Source organism: Octopus bimaculoides, chromosome 10 (assembly GCF_046866305.1).
Source record: "Octopus bimaculoides isolate indiv1 chromosome 10, ASM4686630v1, whole genome shotgun sequence".
NCBI classification, from domain to species: Eukaryota; Metazoa; Mollusca; class Cephalopoda; order Octopoda; family Octopodidae; genus Octopus; species Octopus bimaculoides.
Window position 1 is genome coordinate 53,243,459 of NC_142937.1, and position 18,143 is coordinate 53,261,601.

At 33.7% G+C, this 18,143-nt stretch overlaps 1 protein-coding gene across 3 annotated transcripts in view; it reads right to left on the reverse strand.

Moving 5' to 3' along the window:
• Positions 1–357: 357 nt before the first annotated feature.
• LOC128248905 (uncharacterized) overlaps positions 358–18,143 on the reverse strand; it is a 60,211-nt gene continuing 42,425 nt past the window's right edge. The window contains exons 1-2 of one of the 3 annotated variants that reach the window (XM_052971194.2): positions 4,075–4,139; positions 358–2,969 (exon numbers count right to left, since the gene is read on the reverse strand). In XM_052971194.2, the coding sequence (XP_052827154.1) occupies positions 1,055–2,956 (1,902 nt within the window). In that variant the 5' untranslated portion in view covers positions 2,957–2,969; positions 4,075–4,139 and the 3' untranslated portion in view covers positions 358–1,054. Of the gene's footprint in view, positions 2,970–3,420; positions 3,554–4,074; positions 4,140–18,143 lie in introns of those variants that run through there. The other 2 variants (XM_052971193.2, XM_089358631.1) reach the window with 2 other exon arrangements.

The window sequence follows — 18,143 nt, forward strand, 5'->3', positions numbered from 1 at the left end:
ACAGGGACAACTGACGAAGGGATATACTCTTTATATTGCATGTCTCGTTTCTCTGTTTGTTTTTCGTTGTTCGAAAAAAGTTCGTTTGTATGTATACGTATAGATGTAGGTATGCACATATATGTGTGGATATATGCATATATATATATATATATATATATATATATACACATTCATTTGTAATGGTTAAGAGCGCGAGCTACTAACCCCAAGATTCCGAGTTCGATTCCAGGCAGTGACCTGAATAATAATAACATCGAAAAATACCTTTAGAATGAGAACCCAGGTTCGAAATTTCCCCAAGAAACCTGATGAAAGCTGGAGGGTATATCAGCCGAAATGTTGTGTTAACAACAAATAAGAGGAGGACAAATATCCGTCTAATGTAAATAATGTAAACTTGAAAGCATTTCTTACATATTCATTGATGACAAAATAACAAAGACGGTATTGTGTATTCCATTGAAATTAAGATTCAATTGAATTTCAGAATAGGATTTTCATAAAATCTCGGCTTTAGAAATAGCTCAAAGGCGCCAATATATGAACCAATTAAAACAGATCTGAAAAGAGTTAATTTTGGAGGATTTGAACTCAGAATGTAAATAACCAGAACAAATACAATGTATTATCCGACGTTCTAAAGATTCAAGTAATCAACCTAAACTGATATCAATTCAAAGAAAGATTGTGCATTACCTAAATCATGGTTTTTCCATCCTAAACTGATTGCCTCGTATACAGTCGTTTGGGGTCACCAACACTTCTGTGATTGCCTTTGGAGAAATAAAATTAAGAGCAACCTTAATGGTAGTTGACCTCAGAATATGAAGAGATGAAACTAACAGGTAACCGACTGTCTTTATCAGTTTCATTACTGTTCCATAATGAGTAAAATGGACCATATTCATTTAAAATGTAATTTGTGTAGAGAAAAAAAATCTAAATGACAACTACCAATTTTGCTTCCATTTTCATATTTCATAAAAATACCTTTACAAGTAAATATTCTTTTACAGTTTCTAAAATTGTTTCAGGTAATGATTGTTCGAAATCAATTTGAACCCGAAATAAGCAGTTTTTCTTTAAGTAAATCTGATGATTCCAGCTCCATTACACCATTCCATTTATCAATATGCAGATTTATAAATGGATAATATTTCGTAGAAATTGGCTGTTTTTCGTTATTAGCATGAAACCCTCCTTTCAAAACAGAATTTCGGCTAAACACATCAATTGTCACTTCGTGTACATTAGACAATGGACTTGGTGATAACTCAACCCATTTGTTCCCATCTAATATATCATAGACAAACACTCTTGTGATAAATGGTGCTACATGCTCTAACAAAAACAGTTTCGAAGAATAGGAACAATAGTGAATAGATTCAAAATGTGCCGCAAAATAAAGAATATTTTTTGAAAGGGTCACGTTGTCAGGCCGGAGTGGGCGGTAAGTGCAGATGGGTATATTGACAGTTATGGTATTGTTTCGATCGAGTATTGATGTAGCTGTAAGTGAGCCAGACTTACATTGAACTATAAAGGGTTTACCCAGAATTTCTTCAATGATATGTATGTCTTTGTTGCGGAAAAGAATCATGCAGTTTATTGACGCAGCCCAAGATTTCGATTCAAAAATAATTCTGAATCGCTTATTTAAGCTGTCATATCGTAGAATAACGAATTTATCGGCATTGAGAAGATCGTTATCACATTCACGGGAGGTCAGAAAAATATAAATTGTATCAAAGATTTCTGGGTCCGCCTCTATTTTCATTTTGCAGTCACCTTTCCAATCACGAAACACAATGCTAGCCGAGAGTTTCCAAACTTTTTCGTAGATTTTAATTTGTAATCTGATCCCTTTACCGAATGCTGTGCAACATGCAATATGTATGCCAGTATTCAAACAAAAATACTGGCTAACTAGTAATCTCTCTACCGTGTAGGGAGTCGAGATGAAACAAGCACACCAGGATATCATATTCAACATTTTTATTTTATGTTCACATTCGTCTAAAATCACTATATCGTTCCCAAGAATACCAATTACTTTGCTGGTCAAAGTCGCAAGTATTTTCATCCATCTATTTTCTGCTGAGAAGTAAATAGCTAAATACTCTCTCTCTTTCAACACCACCACCCAACTGGTATCAAAGAATGGAGTCATTTTTTCGCTTATTTCTTTATCAGAATATAGTTGTTTCAAAAAAGATTTTGTTTCAGATTCGCCTTCGATCGTTTGGTTCATTTCTTTAATCACATGCTCTAGGTACATTTTGGGGATAAACTTCGAGAAATATTTATGAGCATTTGCAAGTCTTTTTGAAAAATCTTCCTCTACCCAAGAAATAAGGAACCTGTAAGCATTTGTCACTTTCCTTGGAAATGGAGCATGGTCCAACAAGTATGACAATTCTTTATCTGCAGTAAATTTCAGCATAGTCATCATCCTTTCCTCCCAAAATAATTCCTGCATTAAAATCAAAGCCATTTTTTCAATTTCCCAAAAATGAAACTTTCTCGCAATTCTCCAAATTTTTAAGCAACTGGTGGGCCTAATTCTAGTCAAAAGGAATTGTTTCGTGTGAAGCAGCAATCGTTTAAATGAGCAATAATGACAGATTTTCAAAATCCCTTTGATGTTGTAGTTACCTAGACAGATTTGTCGCTTATAAAGGTAGTTTATTATGCTTTCTAAGTAAGAGAAATTACTACAAACATGTGAGAGGTCTATATAAATATGATGACCGGAAGCCACTTTCAGCTTTTCCTTGAAGTAATCACTCTCTGCTGCCAGAAGAAAGCTATGGACAGATATTTTTCGGGAGTTTATTTGCAAAGTTACGTCGACGTACTCCGAGTTCAGATATTGAAGGTGCAGTTTCTGAATGATGCAATTTTTAGAGATGTCACTAAACTCCAACAACTGTTGACTGTTGACTTCCATCATCTAATTGATGTGCCTGAAAATAGTTAAAAGAGTCAATTAGAAAGATTTTCATTTTTTTTTTTTTAGAGATTATATCAGGTATAATCTATGATCGAAAATATACCTTTATGTTCAAAGTTATTTGTACTAAGCTTGCTTTTCCGGAGACTGGAAGATTGGAGTGAAATATTGAGACATTGCACGCAATCAGAGATCGTGAATGGGAGAATAAAACTTTTAAAAGTAGAAGCTGTTGGATTTTTCATAAATTAGAAATTAAAACAAATAGAGTATAACTTTAGTAGGAAAATAGTTAAAATAGATTTTCAATAGCACATTCACTAAATGTACATTCTATTATCGATCTTTCAGTGATAAACTTGAAACAATTTATTTATTTCGTATTTCGTATCTACAATGGTAATTTCTTTAGAGACTTTTTTTTTTTTTTAGGTACATGGAAATTTTAAAAAAACGTTACTTACTGAATAATAATGGAATTCGTTTTAATTCACCACGTAATTGGAGAAGTAAGAAAGAAAGTATTTTCGACATGATCGTAATGCAGATAAACTCAACATAGAAATATATGAGAAATTACTCAACAAGGTTCAACGACCATCATGGAATGTTTGACAAACGGGATTAATCTCTTTCTTTCAAAATTTAATGATTTTGAAATGTTTTTATTTAGTCGTGTTAGCTGACAACTCGGTAAACCAAAGAAGAAAATAAGGAGCTGATCAAGTTTTCTACAGATTGTTTGTTTAGTTAATTACGCCAAAAACATTTTATTTGCATTAAGAGCTTCAAGGAAAACCCAACAGAAAGAAATAAAAGAAAACTACTAAGCAAGGTTTAGAAACAGAGAACATCCAATTAACATAGTACTGAATATGTCCGATAACTGTGCCGACTGGTGAAAAATTTATTACATTATAACAGTGATATTTAATTGATTCACTAAATACAAATGTGCAGAATCGTTATAATCAAACTAAATAATATAAAAATATGTCACTTCGACTCTTTAAAAACTTAAATTTATAACAAATTTTATGAAAAAATAAGATAAATTTAAAACGTAGAGTCAATTTAAATGTCAAAACTAGAAGAGATAATCGGAAATAAAAATTTACCTCGATATTAATCGTAACGCCTCTCAAAAGATATAAAAAGAGAGTAAAAATGCATTTAAACGTGTTTTTATCAAATTTAAAAAATGGACGAGTTCAAAGGTTCCTGATGAACTCTTCTAGAAGGAAAAAATCAATTCTAGATACAGGAATTGGACACGATGACTTCGTGGCTGTTGTTTCAAATCATGGTGCGAATAAATGTCAAAGAAGTTTATGATGCGGGTTCGAATTCTTTCTTGAGAATTATAAAACTAGCACTCCGTCGGTCACGACGATGATGTTCCAGTTGATCCGATCAACGGAGCAGCTTACACGTGAAATTAACTGAACACTCAACAGACACGCATACCGTAATGTAGTTCCCAGAGAAGGGATAAGGCTGATCCTTTGAAACACAGGTTCAACTCACTTTTGCCAGCTGAGAGGACTGGAGCAAGGTGAACTAAAATGTCTTGCTCAAGGACACAACGTGCCACCGGGAATCGAACTCACGCGCCTTCACCTCGAGAAATACTAAGTCGTCAACACTATCTTAACCCTATCAAGAAACTTTCTCTTACACATTCTTTCTCCTATTTTCTTTGGCCCAAGGCCAGTAATTTCAGGGGTGGAGTTAAGGCGATGACATCGACCCTAATACTTATTTCATCGATTGCATTAAAGCAATTGTTTTACAACTGAAGGATCATAATAAAGAAATTGTGTTACAACTGAAGGATTATAATACAGAAATCTTGTTACAACTAAAGAATTGCGATAAAGAAATTGTCATACAACTGAAGGATTATAATAAACAAATTGTGTTACAACTGAAGGATTGCAATAAAGCATTTGTGCTGCAACTGAATGATTATAATAAAAAATTGCAATAAATCAATTGTGTCACAACTGAAGGATTTCAAAAGAAGCAACTGTCCTGCAACTGAAGAATCATAACAAATAAAGCATTTGTGCTGCAACTGAAGAATTATAATCAATTGCAACAAAGCAATTGTATCACAACTGAAGAATTGCAATAAAGAAGTTGTCATACAACTGAAGGATTAGAACAAAGAAATTGTGTTACAACTGAAGGATTGCAGTAAACTAATTGTGCTGCAACTGAAGGATTGCAATAAAACAATTGTGCTGATACCGGAGGGTTGTGTATTCTGTTCACTGGACATTTATAACAACTTCTTAATTACTTTAGCCTCCTTCGAAAAATCAAAGACACAATTACGACACCAAGTAAATAGTTTGTACTGCACCACACTGATATAGAGGCACATCCTGGTGTAAAAACGCACCCTTATTTATTCATTGTTTCAATAGAAGGCTTTACTTAAGCTGCTTAATTCAATTCTTGTCTGTTGTTCGTAGATAAGTCAGAGAATTTATGAAACTTTATTTTTAAACTGTTTTCAAGTCGAATATATTCATAAGCCACGTATGTCGGATTGGTCATGTATGTGAGCGTTGAGTGGAAATGATTGATGTCAATCATCAGCAACTCTTCCATGGCAGATTTTGGTTTTGAGTGTCTTTTGCAAACCCCATTGGCATTACAAATGTTTTAATTTGAAGGTCAGACAACTAAATTGTCTATTGTCAAAACTGTTTCAGTATTTTAAAGTTGGGTCAATTTCAAACCCACAATTCTTTAATTGCTTTGTATTCCAGATAGAAGGAATTGTTAACTTCTTGATGGCACTCGAATAAGTTTAGATTTAATTGGCAAATCTAAGAGAAATCATTAGAAAACTTATTCTACTTTTGTTGACTCATATTTAATAGTGATATAGATGTTTGTTTAGTCAATGACAGCAATGATCGTCGAAGTAAAATTCCACCGAGAAGCTATTTCACATAATCTAGTCTGAATAAACCGAATTGAAAAGTAAAACGTATTTCTTGTAAATATATAATAGAAAACTTAGGCTTGGTATTCAGTGATATAATTTTAATGATATAATTTTTCTTATATTGTAATATTTTACCAAGTATTCATATATTTTATTACCAGGTATCTATTTTTAAAAGCTTATTTATGTTAACATTGAAATATTGTAATATACGAAGAGTTATTGATAAAACCAACTGCTTTTCGTATATTTTGATATTTAAATGTTTTGTACAGTTACCTCCCTTTAGCTATAATTCAGATAAATAAAAAAATTTCAGTTAGAAAATTATATTTTCAATCAGGAAATTATTTTAGAAGTTTTCATAACATAATAACAGATTCCTTTCTGTACATATTTACCCTTATTATCTTCCCTAGTATTTAAAGCCTCTTAGACAATTTTTTCTTAAATTTTCCTTGAATTTTTCTTAAATTTGGTTTGTATTTTATTGATTAGTTTTAACGGACCCAATAAAACGCTATTGTTTTTAAATATTAGCTGACCAATTACGTTGTAGGATGGATATTGGTCTTTCTGATAGTGGTATTATGATGAAAGTTAGGAAATAACAACATTACACTTAATTTATACCCAAATTATTTATTTATTTATATAATTTCGGAATGATTCCCCAACTCTGTTTACCTTAAGTAAATTTTATTACTATTCTATTGCATAGTTTTTAGTTTCTAACTCATGACCCTTGTTATAAGGACCATCCCATCTACCCCATCCTATAACGTTTATCTTCATTATCTCCATCAAATTGCAATAAGATCACAATCTCACAACTTCTGAATATAGCCTTGGACTTTACTTTTGTACCTTTTACCTTGTATCCTTACCATTATGGACTTACTGACTCTCTGATGAAACTTGGGAGTTCAATTTATGTATATGTCAACTTTAGCATACTGGGCTATAAGAGTGGAGTTGTATTTGTTTATTTATTTATTCTTATGATTATAATAAATAAGTCTTACTGACGTTTGTCAATTGAATCTCTTCTCCATTTTCTTCCATGCCTTATATAAATTCTGAATAAACTTTTGTTTACCTCCACTTTTACCTATTATTCAATTGTACTATTGCCTTGCAACAGTAAGCCTTTGAATATAAATAGGTATCCCTCCAGTAGTATATTGGATATTTATTTTCCCTTAGATAGTTGTCTAACCACTAACTCATATAAAAAACCCTAAATTCCTTATATTCCCTTTCTATCAATGTAAAGACAGAATCTCCACACAAGAAAGAATCAACAAGGAGAATATTTTCATAGAGAAATTCCAACCATTTCTTAACACACATACCCCTCAGTGACCTTATTTCTCTAGGAACAGACATAAACTTCCTGTTGAAAAAGAGTTCATAACTCCAACTAAAAAGATTTGTCTCCCCTTACACACACTTCCTGTTTTGACACCACACTTCCTGCTTAACACAAACTTTTAGCCCCTTTTCTCTTTTTTTAAACCTAACACAACTCTCAATTCTCATGCATCCTTATTTTTCCAACCATTATATACATGAATTACCATTGAACTTTAAAAGCTCAAAGACAATATAATGTATTGGTATATTTATTTTTTTATATATTATTTTTTTTTATATATTATTTTCTTCATTTTGTACTTCTTTGTAAAAAACATTTTCGTTCTCCCTCTTCTTGAAAATTTGCTACGCAATGAAAGCCGGTAAGAAATCTTTATTAAAATATGCTTCCAGTTTAGCATTCTGCCTTATTATTATTTTTCATTTTCCTATTATTTCTCCACGTGCGGTTAAAACAACCCCACTATTTACTTACTTATATATATATATATATATATATATATATATATATATATATACACGTGTACATGTAAGTATGTACATATATGCGGGTATACATGCATACATATTCTTTGTATGATATATATATATATATATATATATACACACAAAGGTGTAGATGCATACATACATATATATAAGTATTCTTTTTATTCTTTTATTATTTTTTTGTTTTACTTGTTTCAGTCATTTGACTGAGGCCATGCCTGAGCACCGCCTTTAGTCGAGCAAATCGACCCCAGGACTTATTCTTTGTAACACTAGTACTTATTCTATCGGTCTCTTTTGCCGAACCGCTAAGTTACGGGGACGTAAACACACCAGCACCGGTTGTCAAGTGATGTTGGAGGGACAAACACAGACACACAAACATATGCACACACACACATATATATACGGGCTTCTTTCAGTTTCCGTTTACCAAATCCACTCACAGGGCTTTGGTCGACCCGAGGCTTTGATAGTAGACACTTGCCCAAGGTGCCACACAGTGGGACTGAATCCCAAGCCATGTGGTTCATAAGCAAGCTACTTACCACACAGCCACTCCTACGCCTATAAGATATATTGGCAGTGATGGGATTCGAACCCACGCTTCCGAAGAGACTGGTGCCTCAAACTACCGTTTGAGGCACCAGTCTTACGTTTAAGATGATTCCCATGCTTTCCCTGATGAGAAGGTTACAATTTTAATATCAAAGATCCCTATGGATCACACAGGTTGTAATCATTTGAAACATATGTAGGAATTAAGTATGCAATTATAACATGCGTTTTCTCCAATCCTTAAATTCTTAAATATACTCAAATACCCAAAATTTCAAGGAGTTCCTGCCTTAAAAACAGGAACTAAACCACAGTTATTTTGTGTTCTTTGCTACATTGGTTTCTATTAACCCATTTACTGTATCAGAAGAATTTTTATTCATTAAGATAGAAGAAATACACATAATTATATATATATATATATATATATTTATTTACATTATCTACATTTGACGGATATTCGTCCTCATCTTGTTTGTTGTTAACACAACGTTTCGGCTGATATACCCTCCAGCCTTCGTCAGGTGTCTTGGGGAAATTTCGAACCTGGGTTCTCATTCCTATCGATGTTACTATTATTATTATTATTATTATATTATTATTATTATTATCTACTCCAATTATGAAGAAAAGAGAGGATGAAACCAATAAACTGTCTACAGTCTGTCTACCCTATGTGAAAGGCCTCTCCGAAAAGATACAAAAGATATGCGGCCCATATGACATCAGGGCAGTATTCAAGAGCAATACAACACTTCGCAAATATCTCCTTCGGGTAAAACCACCAACAGAAGAGAATATGACCAAAAACTGCGTGTACTCCATCCCATGCAGCTGTGGTAGGTTATACAAAGGCGAAACATGTCGCCCCCTCAAAATAAGGGTAGAAGAACATCGCAAAGCTGTGACACGAGGAGATATCGATAAATCGGGTATAGCTGATCATGTATGGAAAAATGAAAACCACCTCCCCCTGTGGGATGAAGTTAAAATAATAGACAGGGAACAACACTGGAAAATACGAAAACTAAAAGAAGCAGCACATATGCTAGGACACAACAACCTCCCAAGCAGACCGAGTGCAGATATGAATAGCATATGGGAACCGGTATTGAGGAAGGATAGAAAAATAATAGATTTATAAGCCTTAAAATTCACCCCATAATTGCCCATGGGCATATGGCGTAGTGGTTAAGAGCGCGGGCTACTAACCCCAAGGTTCCGAGTTCGATTCACGGCAGCGACCTGATTAATAATAATAATAATATAATAATATCCGTCAAATGTAGATAATGTAAATAATGTAAATAATTCCTCATCTCTTAAATATAGAACTATATATATATTTGATTATATGTATTTATTTTCTCTTAGTTAACAATTAACTCCGACAAAATAAATTGGTTAATAGACACCAAGGTAGCAAAGATCACAAAATGACTGTGGTGTAATTCCTGTTTATGAGGTAGAAACTCCCTGTTAGTTTGGGGTATTTGAGTAAATATAAAATTTAATAAATGGAGTAATACGCATATGTTAAATGAATTCTTTTATTTCCGACATATGTTTCGAAGATTACAAATGGTTCCTTCCAAAGGAATAAGTGATGTTGATAAAGATGTAATCTTCTCTTCAGGGAAATAAATAAGAGCCAACTTAACTGAGACAACTTACCTATTTATCTATTAGTTATTCACATACTTCAAGCAATACAAGTTAATTATACCTTTATATGTTATCTGAACACTTTCTAGCTTTTGAATCCAAATTAGGACACCCAGCACGTCTATAAAACATGAACTTAAACATTACTTTCAATATAACTTAACATAAACATTACTTCCAACTATGTTCAATACGTTGTGCTCCAATAACTTTATACATTTGACTTCATTGCTCCTTCTTAACTCCATCTCCTTTACTTGTTGCCTTTACTTTCTTCAGCAAAGATAGGAGTAATTTATCCTGCTTAAGCTATGTTAGTGGCATTATTCTGCGTCTGAGAATTTTAATTGTCTTCTTTAACTTTCTTAGACATATCTTAGATTCTGAAAGCAATCTTAGTTCGTTTGTTTACGTTTATCGTAAGATGAATTCAAAACATATAAATATTTTCTTCTCCCTGCTTTATTACGTATAAAATACTGCTCCACACAAAATAGATACCTTCAACCTATTTTATCTGTTGGTAAACCCTTGTATCAACAAATATAGAGCGTGAATATCGAAGAAAACTTTGGTAATAATATTAACTTAGTTTAAACAAGTAATTTTTACTCCATCAATCCATTATTATTTTTTAACCCTCTGATTTCCATTTCACTTAACAACACAATCTCTCTCTTTAGATTAATAGACCATCCATCACCTTTATAAATTGTCATGCACTTAATATCTTACTAGTTCATACAAGCATCATTTTCCTATATATATATAACATTGTCTTAATCCTCATTACCACACGTCTATCGTGTGTATGTGCGTACACATATATGTATGTGTATGTATGTATGTGTGTATGTGTATGTATGTGTATATATATATGTGTGTGTGTGTATATATATATATATATATATATATATATATATATATATATATATATATATATATATATATATATATATATATATACATATGTATGTATATGAACATGTGCATATATATATATTTTTTTATACGCATTTATGTCAACACTACATGTATAAATACAAGATTAATTCCCCTTTGCGGTCCCATTATACATAAAACACTCTTCTCCCATTTTTAATTGTTGTTTTAAATCATTTTACTGACTTCCCATTCTAAATTTTAATTTTCTTCTTTTCCTTCTTTTCTTCCCTCCTTGTCCAATGTACTGTCTCGTAGCGTGGCAACTTCCAACGGTTTTTTCAAATAAGATATGTAGCAATCTTCTATACCCACAGTTATCACATTCGGTTAAAATGTCTTACAGTTAAGTTGGCTCTTATGTATTTCCCTGAAGAGAAAATTACATCTTTATCAACATCACTTATTCCTTTGGAAGGAACCATTTCTAATCTTCGAAACATATGTCGGAAATAAAAGAATTCATTTAACATATGCGTATTACTCCATTTATAAAATTTTATATATATATATATATATATATATATATATATATATATATATGAAAGAAGGTTTGAAAATGCACTTATTTTTTTAAATATTTATTTACTTAACCGGTTTCACTTTTTTAGAAAAAGATTATCAAAAGTCTTTGAGAATAATAAAAAATGTTAAAAAACAGTTTGAGTATTAAAATGCATATATACATTCTTTGATAAAATATATTTAAAGTATAAAGCTTTGTATGAACTTTGTAGTGTTACATACTGATTGTCACACATTCTCTGATATTAAGGTGAAATTGTTAAAAACAGTGTATGAAAATACACATATGGAAAAATACATATACATATTCTTATACATATTCTTTGATAATCGAATAAAGTTGAGGAGGAACTGACCTGGCTTTTTTCTCTTGTGTATATTGAGGGAATGTTTTACTGTCTTAAGAGACAGTATGACTGGGTAGCTGGGGTGGGAGGGAAGAAGAGTTAAAGAGGTTAAGTAAATAAATATTTTTAAAAATAAGTGCATTTTCAAACCTTCTTTCATATATATTTCCACTCGTACGGTATTCCACAACTTTACTTTAATATATATATATTTATATATATATATATATATATATATATATATTGCTGTTGTTGTATTTGGGGATGGTCATATATATATATATATATATGCATATACACACACACAAAGGTGTAGATGGCATGTATGCGTTTCATAGTCTGTTCTTCCCTTCTGGCTTGTACTTGTAATAATAGATACTTTGTAAATGTATTCATTAGATAGCAGTGCCATTAATTCAAATGTTTTATAATTGTACAGTGTCATGTCTGGTGACAGAATTTATCAAAGTTCTATATATTTGGTGCATGGCTATGTTATAACTTTTTCTCGGACTTACTAGACTGTTACCCGTAAATTAGTGACAGAATTTATCAAAGTTCTATATATTTGGTGCATGGCTATGTTATAACTTTTTCTCGGACTTACTAGACTGTTACCCGTAAATTAGTGACTTTTGCCGTTATTTTTTCGGGTATGTTTTGAGTGCTTTGATCTGTTTCTGAGTTGGTACCGGAATCAACCATTTTTAATTCATATCTTAGTAGATAAGTCAGTTTATGCTTACCAATTATAGTTGTTTAGAATACGGAATCCGTAGTTTCTGTGGTCGGGGTGTGTGTGCACGCTCGCGAGTCTCTATGTGTGCGCGTGCAAGTGTCTGCGTGTATACGCGTGTGTGTCTGAATGCTCAGCGTCAATATAGTTCAATATGTTATAGTTCTAGGAGGTATCTATAGAGGGGTGTTTGATGGTGTATGAAGAAATTATGATTATGGTAGCAGATGGTAGATGGGTGCGGATAATGGGTCTGGATAATGGGAGAGAGCGTTGTACCTCTTGTGGTGTTGAGTGCTCTATATATTGATTGGAGGAACGACGGTATAAATGACAGTAATGTGTTGTTTTTTATCCCATTCTGATATCATTATATCTTGTTCCTTGTTTTGTTGTAGTAGTTGTAGGGTTATGGGGTGTTATGTAGTGGATGGGGTAGTGAAAGAGGTGTAGGAATCGGAACAGGTTAGCGAAATTACATTTGAGATCGGCTAGAGACAAATATGTGTTTGAAAACTTATAATTTGATGTGTTTAGGGAACCGAGAATTTTTTCTATTTTATTGAGTAGGTCCGCCGACAAGGTTAGTATCTCGGATTTTTTCATAAGATAAAAATTGTATCTGCTACTTTGCTTTGATTGTAATGCACTAACTAGTGGGTGTGTTACTCAATCCGCAGTCCTTTAACCTCCAAACGAATTTAGACTGAGACTTTGAGTAGCACTTTTGCAAATTTCTGAATGAGGCTGTGTGATGCATAAATCTATCCTTGAAAGTATTTATTGACATAAGCATAGGCTAGAAAATAGTTTGAATAGATAATTCCTAGCTGATAAAAGGTTCATTGATAAAAAGTGCATATCTTCAAACGCTTCCATTTACCACGACAAAGATATTCCATTATACTCCCTTTGTTTACAATGAATGAAACGTAATTCTTGAGAAAACGGAGGTAATATGAGATAATATAATTTTTAACATAGGAGGAAGGAAAAGATTAAGAGAAGATGAAGGTGAAAGAAGAGATAAAAGTTTTTAATAACATTGAAATGGTTGTGTCTAAAAGCAGAATGGCGGAGAGTAGGGGAACAGAACGGAGAAAGTTAGAGAACAGGGAGAGTGAGGAGCAGACCGTGGGAAAGTAGGGAACAGAAAGAGTGAGTGTAGGGGAGCGATACGAGGGAGAGTAGGTGAGCAAAACGAAGAGAATTACAAAATTGGAGAGCAGAAAAGGGAGAGTAGGGGAACAGAACTTGATAGTGTGGAAAAATAAAACGAGGAAATGGAACAGAACGGGATGATGTAGAAGCTGAAGGAGAGACAGAAGATGACGGAGATAAAAATAGCAACGCGATAATGACTACGAAGACAAAAAAGCGAACCATCAGAAGATGAAGGAGTTAATGATGATGATAACAAAGAAGTAAAATGGGAATAGATAAAAAAAATTAAAATTTACGTTAAATTTTGATTCAAAAGTCGAATAAATGAAACACGAGAACATTACAGAAATTTTCAATAAAACACTTATAATAAAATAACGAGCCAGATACTTGGAAAGGAAACTAAACGGAGCAAATGTAACAAAGCAATAACTACTCAGTGGCGTCCACTAAACAAGTATTATGTTCTTTTCAAGTCGCTTTTCTAAATATTAATGAAGTTAATAAAGAGTACAAAGATATTGTTATACCCAAGTAGTTTTAACAATATCCAACACCATGAAAAAGACAACTTCAAAAAATAGTTTTAATTATGCAAAAAAATATATTTGGTTACGATTCAAAAGAATGAAAAACCTTATTAATATACAAGGCACCAACATGGCAATACTCTTACAATTATAGTTGTCTGCATTTAATTTTTTATTCAATGTTGGAACCGCTTTTCTTCTCTAACTTTGCTCATGCCTTTAAGAAAATATTTTTCATGCTTGTGTAAAGATTTGTGAATTCAGTTATATATACTGCAAAGAAAATAAAGGCGATTCAAGGTAAAAGTAAAAATCATCTTTCTTAATGGTGAAAAGGGGAAGCTGAAAAACATTTAAGCAAATTTAAGCAATAAAGTGAGGATAAGGAGCAATCGAGTGACAAAAACTTTTAAACGATAAGAGAAAAGAATGCCAATACGAATTCATTGAAATAAGAACAAAGTTATTTACTGGAATTGATGAGATTTGTTTTTACCACCAATATCTAATAGGCTAGGAAAAAGTAAACTGCAGAATAATTATAAGAATGGCTTAGAATGACAATCTTAATATGAAAATAGAAAATCTAATTATGAGGACTCAAAAGTAAATGATTTGGAGAATAAAAATTAGTTCATGAAAAAAGTAGATATTAAAAGTAAGGAGAAAAACTATCAAACTTTGAGAGAAATTGTAAATAAGGCATTTGCAGTGAAGATTACACTGTTAATAAATCTTATAAAATGAGCAAAAAATGATTGCCAAGAGTAGATATTAAAAGTAAAGAGAAAAACTTTTAAACTTTGAGAGAAATTGTAAATAAGGCATTTGTAGTGAAGATTACACTGTTAATAAATCTTATAAAATGAGCAAAAATCGATTATAAAAATGTAAAGAATATGTTCTGGTGAGCAAAGAAAAGATAACAAACCGAAGAAGTAGGAAAGGCAATTGAAATAAAACTCTTTGAAGAAATAGGTCGGAGCAAAAACTAGAAAATGGTTGATGTAAAATCCAATGTAATTATTTTGTATAAATAAGAACTTGAAGCATAACTGATAGGAAACGGAATGTGCAGCAGCCAAATGGCGTTGACAGTTGATGCCAAGAAATATTCTGACGATCGATGAGTGTATTATATATACATACATACATACATACATACATATATATATATATATATATATATATATATATATATATATATATATATATACGCCTGTCTGTGGTCGGATTGTCTTTGCACAGGGGCCATCAGGACTCCCGCCTTCACCGTGAACAAGAACTAATCTTCTCTCTTCGCCACATGGGCTCAACTCCCCCTCCTCTCTTCATGTGAAACCTACTTCCTCTCTTCACTCCTACCCACCCCTCCTGTCATCGATACCTCCTCCATCCACACCCTACCCCCACACATCCCATTCCCACATACCCCATCCCCAACCTCCACATCCTCACCTCAAACCCACACCCCACCCTCACATCCCCAGCACCCCACCCTCACATCCCCAACACCCCACCCTCACATCCCCAACACCCCACCCTCACATCCCCAACACCCCACCCTCACATCCCCAACACCCCACCCTCACATCCCCAACACCCCACCCTCACATCCCCACACCCCAACACTTCCACACCACACCACATCGCACCACCCCACATACACTAGCAATGACCACTTCCTAGCACCCATCATCCACACACCCACACATTACATACGCACACATCCACACATCAAAGTCACCAGCCCCACTCCACACGCACACACACACTTTCACATACACTCACGCGCACCTTCGTTTTGGGATCACCAATACTTTATCATTTCCCCTTCTTCCTAGTTCTCCTGTCTAACTACCTTTGTCCAGCCAGTCGCCATGATTGACCGCTAACTCCAAAAGTTTTTTTATTCTCTCTCTGTTTATTTCTTCTTGTTCCTTTCTATTGAAGAGCGTAGGCTCGAAACGTAAAAGACTTCTCACCTTCCCAAGCATCAAACGAATACATTTGCTTGTTGTTTATACAACTATCTTCGTCTCTTGTTTTTCTGTAAATTTCAACTATATATACACATGCGTCTTATAATAATTCTACTTGTCATTGCGTTACTTAGCCCATTGGTAACGTTTTCACGTGATTAGAGAAAAAGAGGAAGGAAGAAGAGGAGAGAGAAAATGAGGGAGGAGGAAAAGAAAGAGAGAAAAGCATCCATCACGTGAGGTAGAGGGTATGTAATTGTGACATTTTCACGTGATTATTTGAAGGAAAAGAGAGGAGAAAAAGGGGAGAAAAAGAGAGGTTAAGGTGAACAGTGAGATAGAAAGAGGGAGAGAGGCGGCGAGCTGACAGAAACATTAACGCGACGTGCTAAATGCTTAGCGGTATTTCGTCTGCCGTTACGTTCTGAGTTCGAATTCCGCCGAGGTCGACTTTGCCTTTCATCCTTTCGGGATCGATTAAATAAGTACCAGTTACGCAATAGGGTCGATATAATCGACTTAATCCATTTGTCTGTCCTTATTTGTCCCCTCTGTGTGTAGTCCCTTGTGGGCAGTAAAGAAATAAGAAAGAGGGAGAAAGAAAAAGGGGGAGAGAGAAGCGTCCAAGACGTGAGGTAGGGGGAATGTAATATTTATTACGTTGTCAAAAAAGTTAGTTGAAGATAGAGGAGAGTTAGAAATATGATTTTAGCAGAGGGATGATATTCTGATGGTGATGTTAAAGAAAGGCTAGAGGAGAGAGATGAGGGAAACTAGAAGAGAGGAGGGAAAGTTAGGAGATAGAGAGAGGAAAGGAAGCTAAAAGAGAGAGAGAGAGGAGGGAAAGCTAGAAAAGAGAGAGGAGGGAAAGGGATTGGGAGAGAGAAATGACGATAGTAGTGGTGGTGGAGGTGGCGATGGTGATTGTATAGTGAAAAGTGTATTTTTTTAATTGGACTATGTTTTTTATATCACCTATCATTTAACACATGCGCATTAGTGCAATTCTGTGGAATATTCACGCTTATTTACCTGACAGATATATGCAATTTAACTAAAGATTGTATCATATGTACAGGATTTTTTGTTTGATTGTTTATGGGGAAAATGGAAGAATAAGAGTGAATATTTATTTTATGAGTGCTGTGTATTAAGTCGAAAAAATTGTGCAAAAAGTCTATAAAGCATATAGTTAGCTATATAAAGCATATAGTTATAAAGTTATCAGAAATAACCCAATAGGCTTACTATTAATTTCGTGAAATATTCATGGGTCTCGCTAGTATATTCTTTTATTTTTTTTACTTATTTCAGTTATTTTGACTGAGGCCACGCTGCAGAACCGCCTTTAGTCGAAGAAATCGATCCCTAGACTTATTCTTTGTAAGCCTGGTACTTATTGTATCGGTTTCTTTGCCGAACCGCTAAGTAAGGGGGACGTAAACACACCAAGATTGGTTGTCAAGTGATAGTGGAGGAGCAAACACAGACACAAACACAAATATATATTCAGTTTCCGTCTACCAAATCCACTCACAAGGCTTTGATCGACCTGGAGCTATAGTAGAAGACAGTTGCCCAAGGTGCCACGCAGTGGGACTGAACCCAGAACCATGTGGTTGGCAAGCAAGCTTCTTACCACACAGCCACGTCTGCGCCTTAAATATCATATATATTTATATATTATAGTTGGATCGTACATTGAGTATTCAGCTGTTTGTCATTAAAAAAAATGAAAATTTAATCATATCTTCTATCTTCTACTTGTTTCAGTCATTTGACTGCGGTCATGCTGGGGCACCGCCTTGAAGAACTTTGGTCGAAAGAATCGACCCCAGTACATATTTCTTAAAGCCAGATACATATTCTTTTGCTGACCGGTAGTTACGGGGACGTAAACCAGATCAAAA